The sequence below is a fragment of the Danio aesculapii genome, chromosome 10 (assembly GCF_903798145.1).
Source record: "Danio aesculapii chromosome 10, fDanAes4.1, whole genome shotgun sequence".
Lineage (NCBI taxonomy): Eukaryota > Metazoa > Chordata > Actinopteri > Cypriniformes > Danionidae > Danio > Danio aesculapii.
The window spans coordinates 40488227-40511565 of NC_079444.1; the positions used below are offsets into that span (position 1 = coordinate 40488227).

Sequence of the window (23339 nt, forward strand, 5' to 3'; positions counted from 1 at the left end):
TCAGCTGAAACAAGCCTCAATGTTGCTATGATGATGCAGACTTATCTTTCTTTCTAAACCTGCTGGTGATCATCTCCATCTCTCACTTCAAGAAGCTTCATACTCCAGCCGGCATGATTATACTCTCTCTGGCTGTGGCTGATCTGCTTATGAGACTGATATTGTTTTACCACTGATGGACATCAGATATGTTCAGATTTTGGTACTTTAGACAGACATTTTGTTCTTTGTTTATTCATTATACTGTTGTTTCAGCATCTCTTGGTTATTCAGTTTGTATAGATTCATAAATAAAACAAATTGCTGTGAAAGACCCTCTGCAATAATCAACAAGGATCACAACCAACAAAACCCTATTATGTAACATTTTTAACCTAAATAACAATTTTATATTACTGAAATGCATTAAACCAAGAATGGCACTATTATAGAACTATGCTGATATCTTGGTCTGTCTAGGCCTGTTGCGAACAGCTGATAGGCTGGTTGGAGGTTAGTTAACAGCGATAAAAGAAATATAAGAGCAGTAATAGAAATAGATCAACACACCCTTGATATGTTGACATGCATTATACAGTTAAGAAGTATTGTGGCTCAGCATTGCAAATATAAATAAGGTATAACAAAAGCTGCGGGGGCAGTGGGTAGCGCTGTCCCTCACAGCAAGAAGGTTGTTGGTTCGAGCCTCGGCTGGGTCAGTTGGCATTTCTGTTAATTTCAGGTCAATCGGGTGAGCTAAATTGTCTGTCGTCTATGGGTGTGAATGAGAGTGTATAGGTGTTTCCCAGTGATAGGCTGCAGCTGGAAGGGCATCCGCTGCATTAGGTTCATTCTGCTGTGTGACCCCAAATTAATGAAGCGACTAAGCCGGAAAGAAAATAAATGAATTAATAACAAAAGCCAAAAATGGCCAGACAGATGATACATTTAGAGCAATGTCAAAAAGTTTGTCCATCTTCATCCAAATGCAGCAAACAAATGTGCCTGTCAATGCTTATTATTTTTCTGTTTCTAGCCCATGTATGCACAGACCTGCCCCACTGAGATATTTTTTGAATACAGAATTAATTCTGAACTTTTGAGAATCGATTAAGAATAATTTGGGAAAGAATCGCAGTTAATTGATGGATTGTTTTTTTTAACTCCCACCCTTAGAAAATAGCCAAGCAACATCAATCTGCAATATCACCCGGCAGCACTGTTCAAAATGTTGACCCATGGTAAATGCACATCTACATGGCAATAAAACTATAACGATGCCCCAATGGTGAGAAGACACTGTGTTAAATTGTAAAGGTTTTTGCATTGCCTTATCTCTAATACCAACATAATGATAGAACGGATGAATTTTATTTTTAAGCTCCAAGCCAAATACATTACAAAAAGTCAACTGCGTATCTTGAATTTGGAGGCATATTCTGTAACTACCTAGATCATGTAAAATGAAGTGACGCATGTCAGAACTAAACAAGACTATATAACACTAAATATCACTGACTATATAACACTAGTTGATGTACATTTTCTTGTGATAAGATTTAAAGACCTCATTTCAAAAAGTAAAGCCTAACAGAAAAACATATCTGAAATGGCTTTAAATGAATGACAACAAATGAGAACATGCTTAATCTATGGTTACATCTTATTTTTCCATTGTTCCATTGTCAGAACAAAGTTATCTTTAAATCCTTAAAACATATATTAAAGAGAACAAATTCAGACAAGAAAAAACTTGACAAATCTAGGGATTTCTGTTTTTATAAACATTGTCATTTTCCAGCGACATTACAATCACTTGTTGAACAGCACAGTCCTCGTCTCCACACTGTCAGTCTCCTGATGTTTTCTCAAAAAAAAAAAGTCAGGTTTATGTACCGTTACAGGCAGTGTATCCATCATGCTACAAACTCTGAACATTTATTTATTTATTTTTTGCAGCCTAAAATTACTCTCTCTAATGTGTATCTTTAGCATAATCTTTAACAAAGGTTAAACCAGACACTAAGCAGTGATGCGTACAAAATGATGTGGAAAATTTGGTAAATTTCCATTATGGCACTTTTTAGTGAAACAAATACACATATTTTTAAGGGTTTTATTAAATAGTTTTTATGTGAAGCACTTTCAAGCATGTGTATGAGAATAAACTCAATTTGCCTTTATGTAATCATATGCATGTAATTTAAACTCATGTTTGCAGTGATTCTATGAATGTTATGCATTTACCAACATTCATCAGGTATAACTTCCACTTGGTGATGTACACAAAATACATTCAAACAGAAAATAAGGTCACTGCACAAAGAAACAAGATGATTTTTTTTCCAGCGATCGAAAGGAATTCATCATTTATCCTCAGGGAAAAGATTTAAGTATTGTGATGATGGTTTAAAAATTCTTAAAGTCAGAATGTGTTTGGCTGATATTCTAAACCACTTATAAAACAGAGAATAGATGAGCGGATTCATACAGGAATTCATGTACAAAATCCAGCATGTTACATTAAGTTCAACAGATTCTGTTACTTCATTTCCTTCAATAAGAGTGACAATATAATATGGTATCCAACACATAAAGAAAACCATTACAACAATCCCCAAAGTTTTTCCTGCCTTTTGCTGTGACTTGCTGACCCCTGTCACAGAATTTACAACCTTTGCCTGATGTTTCGCAACACAAAAAATCTTTACATATATAGACATTATTACACAAGAAGGGGCAACAAAAGTGACAATGAGGTCTGTGACAAAATGTTCAAACTTAAAAAAAATTGTGCAGTGTCCATAACATCTGTCTAGCGTCTTTGAGTAGAACACTGTGTTGTACAATATAATAAAAGAATAAACACCACAGCAAAGCCAGTTTATAACAATACAAATAACAATTCTATCAGTTGTGACCCTTACTGTATATCTCAGAGGATCACTCACGGCAATGTAACGATCTACAGATACAAACACTAAATTACCAAGAGATGCTGTAACGACCATAAAAATAATGAATAAAAATAGAAAACAAAATGTTTCTCCAAAGTACCAGCAAGATTCTATGTACCTAATGCCCATTAAAGGTATAACAATCAGTCCCACAATCAGATCAGCCACAGCCAGAGAGAGAACAATCATGTTGGTTGGAGTGTGAAGCTGCCTGAAGTGAGAGATGGAGATGATCACCAGCAGGTTCAGAAACACAGCAAACACTGATAACAAAGAAATGAAAACGTACAAAACTACATATTCCACTTTAGGCATAATCTCTTTGACACATGACAAATTGTTGTCTGGAAAGCAATACTGGATTTCTTGAGTATTGTCCTCCATAATCCTTTGACCAGACATTTTATCAATTTACTATATTTAAAAATGTAGCTTGCCCCTGTTAATCCTTCATTAATAGACCACATTAGATTCACTTCTAATATATAGGTACAGAAAAGAGAGACATCCCATTAAACGTGAGGTAACTAAGAAGCACTTGTGCTTTAGTCACAAGGGAATGACATAACTAGATTTATCAATGTATCAACTGTACAGAAAGTTCGATTTAACCCTTTATACGCAATCGTTGGGAAAAACCTTGGAAAACACCTGGAGTGTTACTGGTGGTTATCACAAGACTTTTTAACTTTTATGACATCACATATAGAAATAATTTAGCCTTGCAAAAACCCCTCAAGGTGGATAGGGTGTCAGATCTTCCTGCTAAACAAGGAAGTTGATAAGTTGGGTATAAAGTACATCCATAGCATTATTGCCTAACATGCAAATTACTAACCCAACCTGAAGCGAAGCACTGTTGTATAAGACTGAAGAGCTTTTTTCCTGTAAAAACAACCATCCTGGATGTACATCATCCTGCTTATTACACAGCTACTTGGCACAAAACATAAAAATTAGACAAAACACTGTTCTGAGCCGTGGTAATTTATCAATTCTTTAATTAAATCCAAAGCTGACAGAAACAAACACAGCTGAATGGGACCGAATGAAACATTGACTAACTATGTATTATTTAATCACAAGATGGCACCACACAAAAATGCAAAGCTGACAGAAACTAAACCAAGTGAATAGAGCAAACACTAACCTACATATTATTCATTCACAAGATGGCACTAAACATTGGAAAACAGCAGCCTTACAGAAAAGCAGATACAAATGAATGTCGATGTAAGAAAATGAATGTGAACGTATTCACTGATGGTCAAAAAGATTCAAAATTTTCTATTTATTCAGCGATTGTTATCTTAGATTAACGGTGTTACAATCACCAGTGATCTAGTGGCTGCAGAGAGCTGAAGAACTACACGCATGAAATGTTAACGAACTATAACTCCCAACATACACCTCGCACACACCGGTTCCTGATTCGCACTGATTAAACACACAGCTGGTAACTCATCATGGACTGATTACCCGGACTTTATATTCACCTCTCACATTCAAACACATTGCTGAGTCTTGCTATTGTAACACCACAAAGTGTTTTCTTGTCTTGCCGTGTCTAGTCATGTTTTTGACCCTTGTTTTATCGTTTCTATTGCTTTCGCCTCCTGTCCTAATCACTCACCTTTTTTGGCTACATATTGTGGATTACCTGTATGCTTCTGTTTGCCCATTTTTGACTCTTGCATGCACCACTTCTCTTTAAATAAACTGTACATGAATCCTCATGTCCGTTGTCTAGCGTCCCATTGTAACAGAAGACTCAGTCACAAATGGATCCAGCAGGAACTGATATTATACGTCTCCCTCAAGGGGAACGCACTATTGAGGAGTATGTGGAGGACATCATTAATCTGGCTCATTTTACATCTTTAGATGAAGTATACCTTATGATATTATTTCACGGCAGCCGATGGGGCTTGCTGCCCAATACATTAACAATATTGTGCTGGCGTCACCCTGACTCCTGTGTCCCGTTTATGAGTCTGAACTACAGCCAGTTTACAAACTGACTGCCGCCAGTCCATTATTGCCAGAGCTGCAAGATCCTCCATCACTGCCAGATCCTCAGTCACTGCCAGAGCCACCAGATCTTCCCGAATTCCCCAAATGACAGGAACCAGCCAGATCCTCAAGAATACCCCTAATAGAAGCCATCAGATCCTCCTGAGTCCCTCGAATAGTGAGCGCCAGAGTGTGATTTATTTGACTTCCCAGTGGCGCTAGAGCCCTGTAAATTTCCAGTGCAGACAGTGACGCGTGACTATCTAATGCTGCCAGAACCTTGACGGTCTAGTGTTGACAGAGCTGTCTGAACTGCCAGTGTCACCCGATCCTAGAGCCTCCTGAGCCACCAGGGTTGTCTGGACCGACAGTGCCTCCTGAACTTGAGCCTCCTGATCTATTTGGGTTGTCTGAACTGCCGGTGTCTCCGGACGCAGAACCTCCTAACCCACTGACGTTGTATGACCCACCAGTGTCTGCTGAACCAAAGCTTCCTGACCTACTGGGGTTGTCTGAACCACCAGTGCTTCCTGAACCAGAACCTCCTGACTAGGGTTGGGTAACGAAACCCGGTGCCATTATAGCACCGGTACCTTTGTAACCGGTATGTACCGGATCAAATCAGCATATGAATTTTAGTGCCTAATTTCAATGCCACGGGTGCTGTGACAAGGACGTAAGAAAGGGGTGCATCAAAGGCACACATAGGTACGCGTTGTCACACCATCTCTAAACATTTCATTCTAAACAACTTCAAAAGGTATCAAATTCAGAGGCCTCTCTCTGCGTGCTTTAGGTGACAGTTGCACTCGCTCTCTTGGGCACTCACTCTCTCTGTCATTACGGTCATTACACTTACGCACATTAGCCTAGTTCCCCGCATTCGTCAAAGGTTGATGCCCAAATTGACACAGGTAATAGCGATTTTAACACTTTTAATATAGGAAGTCCTCGGCTATGCAGAGACCATCATTAATCAGAAATCTAGTGTACATAGTTTTACGTTAGGAAATGCAGTATTGAATTTAGAAACAGTCTGCAAGTACCAAAGAACAGATCTAACACATTGATCAAATATAGTTGAGTCACGCTCATGTAAGTCATATTCAACTCGTTTAGTTTTGCTTTCATTCATTTTTGATTTTCGTCTTCACATGATTTAATTACAACACATTTTAAACATAATAGTTTAACTCACTAATTTCTAATATCTACTTTTTTTATCTTACCCATAGTGACAGTGAATGCATAACATTTTACTTGTGATTTTGCAAGACAGTTGTATTCAGACAAAGTCCCTTGAAGTGTTTTATAGTCTTTTATTCAGATTAAAGTGTAATTTTAAGACTTAATCAGTTAACTACGAAAGTTGAAATAATTAGTAAAATTATTTTGTAACTGATATGTTGTGTATATCAAAAATATACAGTAAATATTTCTTAAGGAGGCTATTAATACTGACCTTAATTTTTTTTTTTATTAAAAACTGCTTTTATTCAAGAAATAAACAAGATATACAACTTATTACGACTCCAGAATAATTATTTTTTCAGGAAACACTGTGAAAATTTTCAGAAACATTATTTCAAATGAATGGGAGGGCAAAAAAAGCAACTCATGTGAACATCTTGATATAAACTGAATCCGTTGTTGCATTATTTATATGCAAACTTTGGCCGGTGCGACAAAATCTCTCAGCAGCAACAAGACTACAGCAGCGTGAGAGAGCAGATTTTACCTTTTAGTGGTGGACATGACTCTAAGAGTGAAATAGTGGATTTCTTATTTTTTTATTTTAACAGTTTTTTTTTTTTTACCTAAACACACTGAAAAGAAACAGTGTCATGTAAAAGGTGTTAAATGCTAAACTTTTAAAAAATGTGTCAGTTATAAGAAGAATAAATAATAATAACAACAGAATACCGAATTATTCTGTTGCTGAGAGCCATTTAAGTTGAATAGAAAGGATGGTATTACTTAGGGTTTGAACTGTGTAATATATTATGCAAATAAAATAAATAGAAATATTCTTAGGTCACATTATTTTATATGCCATGAGGAAAATGTGTTTCAATCTAGCCACCACCGAAAGTATATTTCAGACCTGTGGGAAGCACTGAACACATTCAATTTCTTGCACTCAACTACAATATGGATGTCTTTATTGCATTGTCTAGCTTATGAAAACTGAGTTTAAGGTTTAATTTCTATCAAGAGATTAAGTTATACTTGAACCCTTGTATCTTTCTCACTCACTTATAGATCATTTTGACAAAATAAAATGTTCTGCACCCTATCAATACTTTTGAGAAAGCATCTCAATCAGAACTTTTGGTGTAACCAGTATTAAAACAAATATTGTAAATTATTATAATAATATATAGAATATATATTATAATAAAATTAATAATGTTTTGTTTGGGACCATTGATACAGCCATAATCTTCTAATGATACAAACACAGATTAAACTGCTCTGGTCATGTGAATGTTTGCACTATGTGATACTGCACATTTTTATTAACTTAACAATAACCTTTAGCAATAGCTCCCTATTTCTGCTGCCCAGTGTGAAAGATATTTTTTCAGCTCGAAACTGAATCAAAAATTCAACAAGAAGCTGTCTAGGCATGTCCACAACTGAAGACTTAATTCAGATCAGTTTAAAGAGGCCTTTGTTAGAGCAATTTGATTCCGGTCCTGCTGTGGGCCGCTAGCTAAACTCCATACAGCTTAAATTATAAATAATTATTAAATACTATTTAAGCTGTAGTTACAGGGAAATAAAACCCAGTGTACTTATTGTATTCAAATGAATGAAACTGCTTTGCTATTAAAGATCTCCTCATGTACATTTATTAGGCAAAAACACTATTTATTTTATATATTTTCACTGCGCTCCTAAAATTCTTTAATGTGCTAGAAATTTTTCGACTTAAGAGCGAACTTGTGCTTCTTCTGAAAAAAGTAAGCGTCAAGGCCTGGCTCACAAATACAATCACTTGTTGAACAGCACAGTCTTTTTCTCCACACTGTCACAGTCTCTGATGTTTTAATTATTTTCTCTAAAAGTTTACCATTTCAGGCACTAACTCTGTCATGCTGAAAACTCTGAATATTGATTTTTTCCAACTTGAAATTATTTTCTTAAATGTGTTTCTTTAGCATATTCTTTAACAAAGGTTAAACTAGAGACCAAGGCTGGTGCGTTATGGCACTATTTAGTGAAAATTAAGCATATTTTTAAGGGTTTTCTTTGATTCAATTTATGTGAAGCACTTTCAAGCATTTTGTAAGTAAATAAACTCATTTTCCCTTTATATAATCATACATTTAAATTAAACTCATGTTTGCAGTGGTTCTATGTTATGCATTTACCACCATTTATCAGATAGTTTATAATTTTCACTTTATGATATACATAAAATACACTCAAACAGAAAATAATGAACACTGTAAAAGAAGGTATTTTTTCAGTGACTGAGGAATTCATCATTTATCCTCAGGGAAAAGATTGAAGTATTCTGATGATGGTTTAAAAATTCTTAAAGTCAGAATGTGTTTGGCTGATATTCTAAACCATTTATAAAACAGAGAATAGATGAGCGGATTCATACAGGAATTCAAATATAAAATCCATAATGTTATATTATATCCCATAGATTCTGTTGACTCATTTCCTTCAATAAGAGTGACTATATAGAATGGTATCCAACACATAAAATAAACCATTACAACAATCCCCAAAGTTTTTCCTGCCTTTCGTTGTGACTTGCTGACCCCTGTCACAGAATTTGCAAACTTGGCCTGATGTTTCGCAACACAAAAAATCTTCACATATATAGACAAGATTACACAAGAAGGGGCAACAAAAGTGACAATAAGGTCTGTGACAAAGTGTTCAAACTTAAAAAAAATTGTACAGTGTCCATAACACCCATCATGTGTCTCTGGGTAGAACATAGTATTGTATAACATGATGACTGAATATACACAACAGCAAAGCCAGTTTATAACAATACAAATAACAATTCTATCAGTTGTGACCCTTACTGTATATCTCAGAGGATCACTCACAGCAATGTAACGATCTACAGATACAAAAACTAAATTACCAAGAGATACAGAAACAACAGTGTAAGCAATAAATGAAAATACAGAACAAAATGTCTCTCCAAAGTACCAGCATGACTCAATGAATCTAATGCCCATTAAAGGTATAACAATCATTCCCACAATCAGATCAGCCACAGCCAGAGAGAGAACAATCATGTTGGTTGGAGTGTGAAGCTGCCTGAAGTGAGAGATGGAGATAATCACCAGGAGGTTCAGAAACACAGCAAACACTGATAATAAAGAAACGAAAATGTACAAAATGGTATATTCCACTTTAGGCTTGCTGTCTTTGACACATGACAAATTGTTGTTTGGAAAGCAAAACTGGATTTCATTATTGTCCTCATTGATGCTCATCCCAAACATTTCCACAATTGACTGAATATATTTTCACAAAGCTTGCTCTGTTTATCTTTCTATAGCCCACTCTAGCTGTAGTTCAATAGTTGAGTTACTTTGACTGTCAACTCTCACTGATTTGACTGCAATTTATATATAAACATATATACAGGGACAGCCCACTAACTGTGAAGTTTGATATTTCTGCATAAAACCTGCCTACTGTTTAAATATTTAAAGAATTCAGTGATGAGCTATGACATGTAATTTAAATTAAGTGAATGACCCAATATTTATTTAGATTCAGATATTGACATTTAAATAAGGGTTTCAAAATAATTATGTGGCACATATTGACCATGTTCATTTATAAAATAATACATCATTTTAAGAAATATTTATAAAATAGTTACTTTTTGTAACAAACAGTATCTGTTAAAAAACAATTATTAACCTGCATATTATTCAGTCACAAGATGATGCTAGTCAAAACGCAAAGCTTGCCGAAACAAAGACAGATGAATAAGGCATATACCAACCAGTGTTTCCTCTAAGCTTTTTTTCAGCTGTGACAGCAGACCTTTAACACAAATCTACCAACTACCTATGGCATTATTTCAATGACAAATGGAGAAATGTCGTGAGAATAGTATTACAAGTCGAGATCGCATTTATGCAATATGAGCATGATAATCTTTTTGCTTGCGCGCCGATTTCCTCTGTTCGTGCACAAAACCTTTTGCACACCCCCTCAAATATACGCTGCTCAAGCGCAGATCTTCTTGTGCACTCTCAAATAAACGCTGCTGAAGTGCAATTTAGCGCGTTTATGTAGCGAGCATGTCTCCAACATTAATTAGAGTTGCTAGGAATATTTATGAATGTCTTCAATTGATCTAGAGCGGCAATAATGCGTCCTGACATAAAGTGAAACGGCAATAAACTCCAGCAAGATAAAGTCATTGTATGCAGAACCAGACTTTTATCTATAAATAATTTAAAATGATGGAAACTGTGTTCATCCTAACTGAAAGCTATACGGTGTGTTTGCTGGCCTCATGCATCACGCACCTGTCAGTCAGTCAGTCAGCACGTAACCTTATAGGGTTAAACAAATAATGCACAGCACTAGTACGATTACAGAAAAGTTTGCGCTGTTATAATTCACATACCTTTTAATACGTTTTGGGGCAATTATAACCCGGTATTAAATACAACAACAATGACTGGATGTTTTGAATGAGAAGCTGGAATGTGGCCATGGCGGTATAAATTTTGGTGTGGCGCCATGGCATTGATAAATGAATGTAGCGGAAACCATGCTAACCCATGTATTATTCATTCACATGATGATGCCAAACAGTGGAAAACCGTGGATGACAAAAAAGCAGATACATATGAATGTGGAAGTATATGGATGTATATAGATTCATTGATGGTCAAAATGATTCAAATACCCTGGATGAGCCTGTGTTACTCGGTTAATCGACATTATAATCTTGTTATCTCAGAATAACATACATTGGAATGTTGCGACTGACTAATCAGAATCAAGTATTAGAGACAATCGTACATTTTAACAAAGGCCCAAATGCAAAGGGCGGCCTAGTTACACCTACAAAACTACAAGCTAATCCATGTTTGCACTAGATGGAACACAGTTCCTTTGACATGTTAGAATATTTTTAAGAGCAGCAATAAAAACCATTGTATGCAATCATATTTAAATCACAATGCATCATTATTAGGGTTGGGTACCGAAACCCGGTGCCATTAGAGCACCGGTACCTTTGTAACCGGTGTGTACCGGATCAAATCAGCATATGAATTTGGGTGCCTAATATGGGTGCCACTGGTGCTGCGACAAGGATGTAAGAAGTATCAATGGGTGCATCAAAAGCACACATAGGTACGCGTTGTCACACCATCTCTAAACATTGAATTCTAAATAACTTTGAGGAATACGGACAGGCGATGCCAGGCGTTTGTTCTTGTTGCTTAGGGAATGGACGCACACAACGCACGCAGTACAGCACATTCGGTGAGTGAGAGCGACTCTCTTCAGATCAACACATTCATCAAATTTGCTTAAACTAAGCATTCTAATGCGTATTTTACAAGCAATAATTTTGACACATGACAGATGCTTTACAAAAATTGCATGTAAGGGGGAAACACTTCAAACTTAATGACACATTTACGTTTTTTCTTTCTATTTAACGTGCGGTATCAAATTCCATTTAAAGAGCACTCTTCCACTAGTCCCCGTGTCAACAAGCTTAGTAGTTTTACGTTAGGAAATGCAGTACTGAATTTACAAACAGTCGGCATTTACCAAAGAACAGATGTAACACATTGATCAAATGTAGTTTTCAATCACGCTCATGTAAGTCATATTCAACTCGTTTAGTTTGGCCTTCATTCATTTTTGATTTCCGTCTTCAACACATGATTTATTTACAACACATTTTTAAACATAATAGTTCAACTAACTAATTTCTAATATCTACTTTTTTATCTTCCCCATGGTGGCAGTCAGTGCATAACATTTTACTAGTTATATATAACATTTTACCCCCAGTTTCACTGGTCTAGAACCATGACTGACTATAACATGTAAGACAGGATCATGAAAGGAACATTCAAAAAGCAACTCATGTGAACACCTTGATCATATTATTGTCTTATTCAGATTAAGGCAAATCATTAGATTACTGATAACCATGTAAACATAGCCACAAGCCCCAACCCAAGAAAAAAGGAGTTCAGTATGTTGATGACAGCCTTTCCACAGGTTAGCAGTAAGCTAATGTATTTTCATAATGCAAATCTTAAATTCATGCTAACCAACAAATGATCAAAGGAAATATATTCATGTAATTCAAATATATAAAATATGAATTGATGTTTACTTTAAACTTTAATTATATTGTTCTATAAATTTTTTTTTTTTTTAAGATTTTGTTAAGTAAAAGATTTTTCTAGAGTCATCCATACTGGCTCAAAAGTATCGGTTCAGGCACCCGTTTTAAAAGTACTAACCCCATTTAAAAGAAATAACCCCAAACGATACCCAACCCTAATCATTATAGGGTGTATCATATCACATCACATTGAAAGCTGTCATGAATATCTTAAAACTGGCCAAGAAATGTGCGTTAAGATTGACCTTTTTTCAGATATCATGACATAAATCCACTTAAAACGTTGAATCAGAAACAAAATGTAGACTGATTCATGATTTTGTTCTTTAAAAACCAATTTGATTATTGAAAGATGGGTGTTGTCATCTCTGGGAAATGATAAAATATATATATATATATATATATATATATATATATATATATATATATATATATATATATATATATATATATATATATATATATATGTAGTATGGTTAAATGGAATACCGCGGGATCTAATAAAAAATAGCAATGGTGTCAGTTTCAATACCGTCATAAAAAACAATGCACTTATATAGGAGACAAGTATTAAATATTTATTTAATACCTAAAAATGCGTATGCGTCATTGTCATCACGGAACAGTGTCGAGGAGAGAGAGAGGTGAGGTAGGATGGCGAGTCACGCACCAAGTGACCTGGTCTGGAAAAAGAACACAACCTCTGCAGTTTGGCAGTATTTCGGGTTTCGACCGAACGAGAAGGGAGACGTGGTAAATAAGAACTAGAGGTCTGCATTCCCGCTGCTGTACCGCGGGACCAGACCAGATTTCTTGCAGTGCGGGAATAAATTTCTGGTAATAAGCTTCAGCTATGGAAATGCACATTCCTAATAAGAACAAAAAAGATGTTTGGCCACTGCTTAAAATGTTACTTGTTTATGGCTTACTCTAAAGTAAAAATAATTAAAGACAGAAAATTCTGATGAAAAAACTAAAACAAAATAATGCACCGGAAAGAAAACCACTTGTCTATTTAAGTTTTTTCAGTCTGTTCAATGGTCAAAGCCTTTTTTCATGACAGAAACAGCATTGAAGTATGTTAGAATAGTATGTAAGAGTATTACTCATCTAGACAAAGAATATTGTTATAAACCATACACATTTACCATATACTTATAACACATATGCATTATCTTATTATTTATACAAAACATCTTATATTTGCAGCCGTTCACTATGAATGTTACAAATTAACCCCCTTTAATTGAGGAGCTTTTAACCTACACGTGCTGATGTACAAGAGAATCTTCTGAAAAAAATTATCAATACTGTGGAATGAAAAAACATTTTTAAAAACGCATATCAGATAAAAGCAAAGACTTTACTTTTTTAAAAACTTATCGATCATTTATCCTCAGGGAATAGATTGAAGTATTCTGATGATGGTTTTAAAATTTTTAGAGTTAAAATGTGTTTGGCTGATATTCTAAACCATTTATAAAACAGAGAATAGATGAGCGGATTCATACAGGAATTCATGTACACTATCCAGCATGTTACATTAAACTCAACCGATTCTGTTAGTTCATTTCCTTCTATAAGAATTACAATATAATATGGTATCCAACACATAAAGAAAACCATTACAACAATACCCAGAGTTTTTCCTGCCTTTCTTTGTGACTTGCTGACCCCTGTCACAGAATTTACAACCTTGGCCTGATGTTTCGCAACACAAAAGATTTTCACATATATAGACATTATTACACAAGAAGGGGCAACAAAAGTGACAATAAGGTCTGTGACAAAATGTTCAAACTTAAAAGAAACTCGGCAGTCTCCATAACACCCATTTTGTGTCTCTGAGTAGAAAACAGAATTGTATAAAATAATGAAAGAATATATGCTAGAGCAGAGCCAGTTTATAACAATACAAATAACAATTCTATCAGTTGTGACCTTTACTGTGTATCTTAGAGGATCACTCACAGCAATGTAACGATCTAAAGATATAAGGACTAAATTACCAAGAGATCCAGAAACTACAGCAAAAGTAATGAATAAAAATACAGAACAAAATGTCTCTCCATAGTACCAGCATGAGTCTATGAATCTAATACCCATAAATGGTATAACAATTAGTCCCACAATCAGATCAGCCACAGCCAGAGAGAGAATGAGCAGGTTGGTTGGAGTGTGAAGCTGCCTGAAGTGAGAGATGGAGATGATCACCAGCAGGTTCAGAAACACAGTAAAAACAGATGCTAAAAAAATAAAAATATACAATACAAACATAGTCAGTTTGAAGTTTGATTTCTTTGAAGCATGACAAATTATTGTTTGGAAAGCAAAATTGTATTTCTAGATTCTTGTCCTTTATGATCCTCTTGTCAAACATTTTTCACAGTTGATTACACTCTCATTTGTAAAGCTGTAGTGCATAGTCCAAGTCCAACTTCCAAACTTCTTTCACTGATTTAACTCTCATTTATATGTGCTGAAAACTGGAACATCCCATTAACTGTGTGGTCTGATTATACTATTTAATCCCACCCACTGTTAAATATTCAAATTGATTCCTTGACATGTATTTTAACAGGTTTTATAGTCTATCACGCAATACAAACTATGGAATATAACACATTTCAGAAAGAATAATCAAAAGAGTTTTTACTTGGTCTTGAGTTTTTTTTTAAGAATTTGTGTATCAACTGAAATAAAGAGAAACTGTGATAAGAATGTTTTATGATATACTGAAAAGTTCTGGTTTGTTACTTTTTTTAGAGGTAAAAATAAGTTTGAAATAACTTTGCTCTATATATTGTCACACCAGATGCGGATGAAGCGCTGAGCATGAGTGATTTACATGTTTTATCAATGCAAAGACGCAAATAGACATCCTGCGGTGCATTTTGCACAAATGACGTGATTCGCGCGAGTTGAGTAATTTGCGCAAATTGTTCAAGTTGGAAAATCTGAACTTCTGCGGAAATTCATGCCACGTTAATCAATCATGAGCATGCTCTTGTAGGAGAGTGATTATGACGTTGTGCCTGTTGTTGGTGTTTCGAAGTGAAATCCTCTTGCCGACACCGGACAACAGTTCATCAAACTGGGCTAGGCTCAGTCTGAAGCACCACTGAAAGCGGCCATCCTCCAGGTATAGTTTTTGGAGGAGAGATGAACTCACAGAGCTGGATGCACCTCTGAATGGATCTAGTGCACTCAGACACGGAGCCGAACGAATCTACGTTGTTTTTCAGCCTTCCTAAAGCACAAAAAGCACAGCCACTATCTCAATAAAATCCATGTTAGCCATTTAGCAACGAAGCAACAAATTCGTTGCTTCGTCACCGGGCAGACAAAAGCCCTGCTTATGATACAAATCCTTGTCTATTGTCAAGAGAATTTGATGCGCGAATGAATCGAATTCATTGCTAAGAATTCATTGCTTCATTTGCTGCCAGAGTCATTGGGCTGACAAAAGCCCTGCTCATGACGCAAATCCTTGTCTATTGTCAAGTTAATTTGATGCGCAAATGAATCGAATTTGACGTGCGAATGAAGCAAGTAAACTCAGAATGTTCACGCGCCTATTTAAGCAAGATTAGCTTGATTTATCTGCATGTGCCACATCAGATGTAAACACTGCATCATACTTTCAACGCGGAGCAGAGTTTACCGGGGTTCAAGTCTAGCGAAGGATGGTATCAGACACCAGGAAATATAAAACTCCAAAAAAAGCAGTGTGACATTTGTAATGTCAAAGCAAATAGAAAACCCATTGCGGCCATGTGTTTCTGCCGCAATGGCTTTTCTATTTGCTTTTGAAAACATTATTGGTTGGGTTTAGGGAAAGGGGTGTGTGAGTGAGTTGATACTAAGCTGATATAATATGCAAGACAACAAGTCGACCGGCTTCTCTCATGAACATGCAAGAAGGATGTTGAGATTGACAGAAATGTATACCACAGCCTCTGGTGGATTTACAAGAAATGGCCCCAGTAATGTATTTGAGATTGTCAAAAATGTACACTATGGCACTATAACAGTTAGCAACAGGAATTAGATATATCTTATAACAAGATCATGGCGGATGATTTAGTTTGCAACTTTCTGGGCATCAATAATCTTTTTTTATATAACTTTTTTAGGTGCACTCAACACCACTTTATTTCCAGAGTTTAACCTCTAGCAAAAAAAAAGTGACTGGGTGTAAATTTTTACACCTTGACATCCCTACTCTCAATAACAAAATAAACAGAACAAAACAGCGTTTACAGTTTAGCAGTAAATAAATCTGACCATAGTGATATGAACATGTTTGCATGAGTTATGAAATGTGGCACTACAGGAAAGACACATTTATTTAAAGGCTTCACTTTACAATTAACCATACTGCTTCAAACTCACAAATATCACATCTATTTCATATAGATCTACTGTAACTGAAACATAAAAAAATAATAACAAATGAAAAGAAACAGCAAAGCGAAACTCATGTTGAAGCAAGACTGGAGCAAACTTGGTTTTATAAATGAGAATGTCCGATATACGAGTAGGTCATGCAATAGAGATGCAAACTAGTTCAGCATTAACACCACAGTGTGTGCATCAAAAGTTGTCACATCACATGAAGTGCACTATTAAGGCCTATTACTGTGTAAATCTTAAATTGTATTCATATTGCAATTTACTCCATTTCCTCCATTACTGTGTTTTCAAATTTATAACCTATTTGGATATTATTAACATTAAAAAAGTAAAAATGTTAACTTTCTATTTTACTCTGAAATCATGATCTTTTGGTATTTTACTTTTCACTTTTTTAACATTTTTCATTTATTTAAATCTAAATGTTAGTAAAATCCATTGATTAAAGGTCAATTACAGGTCACTAAGCTTTGACTCACCAACAAGCGAAGCTATTGCATCAGTCTGTTGTGTGTGTTTGTCTGTGTTTTTGACACCTTTAATGAATGGCTCAGTGAAGTATTATCTAGGTATTTTCAAAGGTGTTAACAGGCACCTCTGTGTGCACATTTCCTAAATAACAAACCATAACAACTCTAATTGATCTTCAGAGGGTACAGTAACTGATTTTTACAAATGCTTAATAATTAGTCCCGGAATGAATTACTGGAATCACAACATTGCTCAATGGCATCCCTGGCCCTTTGTGTATAGTGATGGCATCAATCAATGGCAAGTTCAACATGAGGGCATCATGCTCACACTGACTGGCTTAAATCTTCTCTCTCAAGACATACAACACTGTACTGATTGTCTGACCAATGAAGTTTACTTGAAAATAAATGATGCCTAACCTGCCATTAACAACTTTCCTGCTGAGTTTTGATGTTTGTGAATTAATGTATGCCATTTAAGAGTGAAACACTTTGCTTTAAATATATATATATCTTGAATGAAGCAAATTATTGTATTTAAAGAGGTGCAGAATTGTATTTTTCGAAAAGAGAATCCATTTAACATAGGAGCCCAATTCACAGTGCACTGATAGATGCCAACAAATGGGAATAATCATTGGATTAAAGCACATCACTTCTCAGGCATTTCATGAGGAGATAAGTGCAAACTCAGCATCTTAAATCTCTGAAATCGCACTTCAACAGGAACTAGCACAGTAACACGGTTACCTGACAAAACCTGATAGAGTATTTGTTGCCATCAGTGAGTCTTCATGAGCTCGCTTGGATCCAAAAACCCAAGGTCCAATCCAAACCCAAGAATGTTCAGATCCAAAACCTTTACTTGTGCCTCCAAATTTAAAATTAATGTGCTTTTTTTTTCAAATGGCCTTGATCAAACCCATCACCTTTAACAGAGTGCCTAGTGATGATTATGATGAGCGATTGAGCAGGAATATAGTGTATACTTGCAAGTTGGAGATAAGAGCATTCTGAGAAACTCATGTAGAAAATTAACATGTTTTTAAATCTCACACAGAAATCCATCTGATAGCTAGATGTGAGGAAATCCACTCAGTTCATGACCATAAATATTCATGCAGGAAAGGCCTTTTTTCCTGCGCATGATTGCATTACTGTAAATGAGGTAAACAGAATAGATCACAACTGAAAACCAAACTCAGGAATAACTTGTATGCATCAGGCAGACATTAATACAAAGTAATTAGACATTAAATCAGACATTTAAAAAATGTTAAATAGAAAAGAGGAATGAAAAAACATCCATATCCATTACCAGGACAGCCGACTGGTGTGGTGACTGACTGCATGACTGCAAGATGTGCAGGTCAGCATCATTGACTTTTAGGTCCAGTCAGATTAAAAAACTGGGTCAGACTCCAGTCTAATTTCATCAGGTACTTTATGAAATGGATTTTTGCTTTAAAATATGAATTAATGCACACTGAGTTATGTATTTTAGGACCTGAGATGAACTCTACAAAAGTCTTACAATATAGAATTGAGCACTACATTAGCCAGAGGCAAGAAAATGTGCAGCGAACATGTAATTTGTCATTGTCTAGTGCTCAGTTACTACAGTTCACACTACAGTTGGTTTCACGCAAACTATGTAATTGATACTGTCACTTCACGTCAATATGGAAAAAAAGTTGCAGTTTCAGAGTGGGTGGTAGGTGGGTTGGTCAATCCGATCTTACAACTGTATAAATGAAAAGCACAGAAAGGAGAGCAGGACAAACTCCTAACAGGAGAAGACTCACTCATGGCCTACGAGACAGAGGAGACTCAATACTGCTATCCCGCCTTCAACTCATCATGTGTCAAAGGGAAACGCTCCAATTATGAATCCAATATCTTGTATGTGTTTTTTTCATTGCTGTCAGCATGGACTGTGTTTCTGAACCTGCTGGTGATCATCTCCATCTCTCACTTCAAGAAGCTTCACACTCCAACCAACATGATTATTCTCTCTCTGTCTGTGGCTGATCTGCTTGTTGGACTTATTGTGATGCCAATAGAGGCCATTGAACTCATTGAGACTTGTTGGTACTTTGGAGATGCATTGTGTAACCTGTTTTTAATACTAATGGGTCTCCTTACTTCTACATCTCTTTGTAGTTTAGTTTTCATAGCTGTGGATCGTTATGTGGCTGTGTGTCACCCTTTAATGTATCCACAGACAATAACAATGAACAGGACTTTAATTATTGTTTGTTTCAGCTGGTTTTTTTCTTCAGCTTATAATATTATTTTAAGCATCACACATACAACAGACGGGTGCTATGGTGAATGTAATGTTCAACTAACTTTTGAATGGAAAGCGACTGATTTAGTACTTTCCTTCCTGCTTCCTTGTACAGTGATCATAACTTTACATTTGAGGATATTTTATGTTGTACATCAGCAAGTTAAAGTGATCAACTCTCAAATGAAGAGTGAAAAATGTGTAACGGAAGGTTCAGTAAAGAGAAAATCTGAGAGCAAAGCTGCTTTGATATTAGGAATTATTGTGGCAATTCATCTGATTTGCTTTATTACGTATTATATCCTGACTCTAACTGATAGCATAGCAATTCCACCCGCCGTACTCTCCTGTCTAATATGGTTTTTATACATTAATTCAAGTCTGGATCCTCTTCTCTATGCTCTCTTTTACACCTGGTTTAGAAAATCAATCAAACACATCTTAACTCTTAAAATATTTCAACCGGAATCCTCTCAGGTCAATATTTTGACAAATCATTAATGATGTTTTAATAGAATTTGTTTAAAAATGACAGAGCCTGTTTCATTTTCTCAAAGTGCACCCTCTTTTGTAACTTAGAAAGCATTTTAGATTTTATTCAAACAAATACACAAAAAACATGTAAATGTTTGTCCCATCGACTTGCTCATTCTCTGTATGTTGCTGACATGATAAGGAGACTTATTGTGATGCCTATGGAGGCCATCGAACTGATTGAGATGTGTTGGAACTTTGGAGATACGTTGTATGACTTGTTACTGATAATTGTGGTCTTCTTTTAGTTTTTTTTAATTTAGTTTTGATTGCTGTTGATGATTACATAGCTGTGAGTTACCCCCTTACTGTATCCAATGAAAAAAAATAACAATGACAAGAACATTATTGTTTGTTTCTGCTGGTTTAATGTTCAGCTTACAATACTGTTTTAAGTATTCCACACAGAACAGATGAGTGTCACTGTGAATGCAGTGTTAAGCTATCTTTTTAAATGGAGAGCCACTACTACAATATTTTCCATCCTGTTTCATTGTGCACTGATTATTACTTTACATCTGAGCATATTTAATCTTTTACATCAACAAGTTAAAAAGATAAACTCTCAAATAAAGAGATGCAGATGTGTAATATAGGCTTCACTTGAGAGAAAATCTGAGAGCAAAGCAGCTCTGACATTAGGAATAATTGTGACAATTCATCTGATTTTGCTGGATTCCAGTTTAACTGATAGCATGACAATCCCACACACATTCTACATGCTCTAAGGCCTAATATGGGTCTTGTATATTCGTTCATGTCTGTATCCTCCTTTCTATGCTTTCTTTTACATCAATCAATCAATCAATCAATCAATCAAAAACATCTTAACTCTTAAAAATAGTTTACCCAAAATGTAATTCTGACATGATTTATTCATTTATTTATTTATTAGTATTATCATTTATTAACAAAAGATTATATATTCAAACATGCTGGTAATTGGCAGCCATTGACTTGTATAATGATTTTATTCAGAAGTCAATGGACGTCAGCAACCAGCATCATCCAAAATATCTTCTTTTGAGTTCAACAGAAAAAAGAAACTCAAAGGTTTAAACCAGGTGAGGGTTTTGATGATGAGGTCATTTTTATTTCTGGCTAAACTAAAGCTAGCATCCTCTCAGGTCAGCATTTTAACAATCACCCAGACATGTTTAATGGAATTTGTGTTTTAAGCTGATAAAGCTGGTGTCCTGACATTTCATCTTACCCATAATATTATGCTACCAACACTGTATTTGAATGTTTTTGAGGTTGGGGTTAGGGATTGGGGTACGTTAGGGAGATATTAGAGCCACATATCAGGCCAGTCCACATCAAAACTTATGCTGGTACACAATCTGACAGGTAGCATATTTCATCAACAAAAAGCACTACCTACTTTTTGAATGGGAGGTAGGAAAATCTGACTCCGATTTGACCTGTCATAAAGGTCAACCTGTATTGTAATTTAGAAGGGGTTTCAGATTAAGATTTAAACAAATCATTCAAATTAACATGCAAATAGCATACGTTTTAGGGCTGCTCGATTTTGGGAAAAATCATAATCACGATTATTCAAATTATCAGTTGAAGTCTTTTAAATTATTAGCGCTCCTGAGAATTAATATTAATATATATATATATATATATATATATATATATATATATATATATATATATATATATATATATATATATATATATATATATATATATATATATATATTTCCCAAATTATGTTTTACAGAGCAAGGAATTTTAACAGTACTTCCTATAATATTTTTTCCTCTGGAGAAAGGTTTATTTTTATTTTGGCTAGACTAAAAGCAGGTTTAAATATTTTGAAACCTCTTTTAAGGTCAATATTATTAGCCCCTTCAAGCAATATGTATATTTGATTGTCTGGAGAAGAAACTACTGTTATACAATGACTTGCCTAATTACCCTAATTAAGCCTTTGAATAACACTTTGAATCTGACTGCTTGTATTTTGAAAAATATCTAGTAAAATATTATGTGCTGTCATCATGGCAAAGATAAAAGAAATCAGTTATTAGAAATGAGTTATTAGAAATTATTATGTTTAGAAATGTGTTGAAAAAACATCTTTCCATTAAACAGAAATTGGGGGAAAGGGTCGTTAATAACTTCAACTGCATTTATACAGTTATTTTCCTCCCTGCAAAGGAAAGAGAAATAAATACAATAGAATAAAAATATATAACAAACTGTGCTTTAAGCATCTTCACTGTAAGAAAAAAAACTTTAGCTGCAAAACAGATCCAATCACATATCCTATATCTCTATTTTTATATGCTTTCATTCACTGTAAATTAGTAGTCAGCCTGAGCAAGTTAGTGTACAATTGTGTCCTTTTTTTCTTTTTTGGACAGGAAATACAATGCCATTATAGAATTTCAGACAGGGTAGATGGGTTGGCCATTCTGAGCTCAACACTATAAATGAAAGTACAGAAAGGAGAGCAGAACAAACTCCTAACAGGAGGAGACTCACTCATGGCCTATGAGACAGAGGATCAGGAGACTCAATACTGCTTTCCTGACATCAACTCATCATGTGTCAAAGGGAAACGCTCCACTTATGAATACTATAGCATGTATGTGTTTTTTTCATTGCTGACAGCATGGACTGTGTTTCTGAACCTGCTGGTGATCATCTCCATCTCTCACTTCAAGAAGCTTCACACTCCAACCAACATGCTCATTCTCTCTCTGGCTGTAAACGATCTACTTGTTGGACTTATTGTGATGCCATTAGAGGCCATCAAGCTGATTGGGACGTGTTGGTACTTCGGAGATTTATTGTGTGACCTGTTCTTGATAATGATGGGTCTTCTCCTCTCTACATCTCTTTGTAATTTGGTTTTAATTGCTGTTGATCGTTATGTAGCTGTGTGTCACCCTTTACTGTACACACAGAAAATCACAATGACTAGAACATTATTTATTGTTTGTTTCTGCTGGGTTTTTTCTTCATCTTATAATATTGCTATTGTAAGAAGTACCTCACCGGGAACAAACAGGTGTTATGGCGAATGTAATGTTAAGCTATCTTTTGAATGGAGAGTAACAGATTTGATATTTTCCTTCCTGCTTCCTTGTACACTGATCATAACTTTACATTTGAGGATATTTTATGCTGTACATCAGCAAGTGAAAGTGATCAACTCTCAAATGAAGAGAGGTAAAGGTGCAATGGGGGGATCAGTGAAGAAAAAAACAGAGAGCAAAGCAGCTCTGTCATTAGGAATAATTGTCGCAATACATCTGCTTTGCTGGATTCCATACTTTATC

At 35.3% G+C, this 23339-nt stretch overlaps 4 protein-coding genes across 4 annotated transcripts; 1 reads left to right on the plus strand and 3 right to left on the minus strand.

Moving 5' to 3' along the window:
- Positions 1–2345: 2345 nt before the first annotated feature.
- On the minus strand, positions 2346–3338 carry LOC130236790 (trace amine-associated receptor 13c-like). Its single transcript, XM_056467551.1, has one exon. The coding sequence runs from the start codon at positions 3336–3338 to the stop codon at positions 2346–2348; it is 993 nt and encodes a 330-aa protein (XP_056323526.1).
- A 5102-nt stretch (positions 3339–8440) lies between these two features.
- Positions 8441–9430, minus strand: LOC130236785 (trace amine-associated receptor 13c-like). Its single transcript, XM_056467545.1, has one exon. It carries the CDS (start codon positions 9428–9430, stop codon positions 8441–8443), a length of 990 nt encoding a protein of 329 aa, XP_056323520.1.
- A 4283-nt stretch (positions 9431–13713) lies between these two features.
- LOC130235748 (trace amine-associated receptor 8a-like) lies at positions 13714–14707 on the minus strand. Its single transcript, XM_056466196.1, is given in 2 exon segments — positions 13714–14598; positions 14600–14707. Coding segments are annotated over 2 exon segments (993 nt in total).
- Positions 14708–19023: 4316 nt separating this feature from the next.
- LOC130235954 (trace amine-associated receptor 13c-like) lies at positions 19024–20007 on the plus strand. Its single transcript, XM_056466483.1, has one exon. It carries the CDS (start codon positions 19024–19026, stop codon positions 20005–20007), a length of 984 nt encoding a protein of 327 aa, XP_056322458.1.
- Positions 20008–23339: the final 3332 nt, after the last annotated feature.

Coding starts and splice junctions, on each gene's coding strand:
- LOC130236790 (XM_056467551.1), bottom strand. CDS start 3,338: ATGTCTGGTCAAAGGATTATGGAGGACAATACTCAAGAAATCCAGTAT.
- LOC130236785 (XM_056467545.1), bottom strand. CDS start 9,430: ATGTTTGGGATGAGCATCAATGAGGACAATAATGAAATCCAGTTTTGC.
- LOC130235954 (XM_056466483.1), top strand. CDS start 19,024: ATGGCCTACGAGACAGAGGAGACTCAATACTGCTATCCCGCCTTCAAC.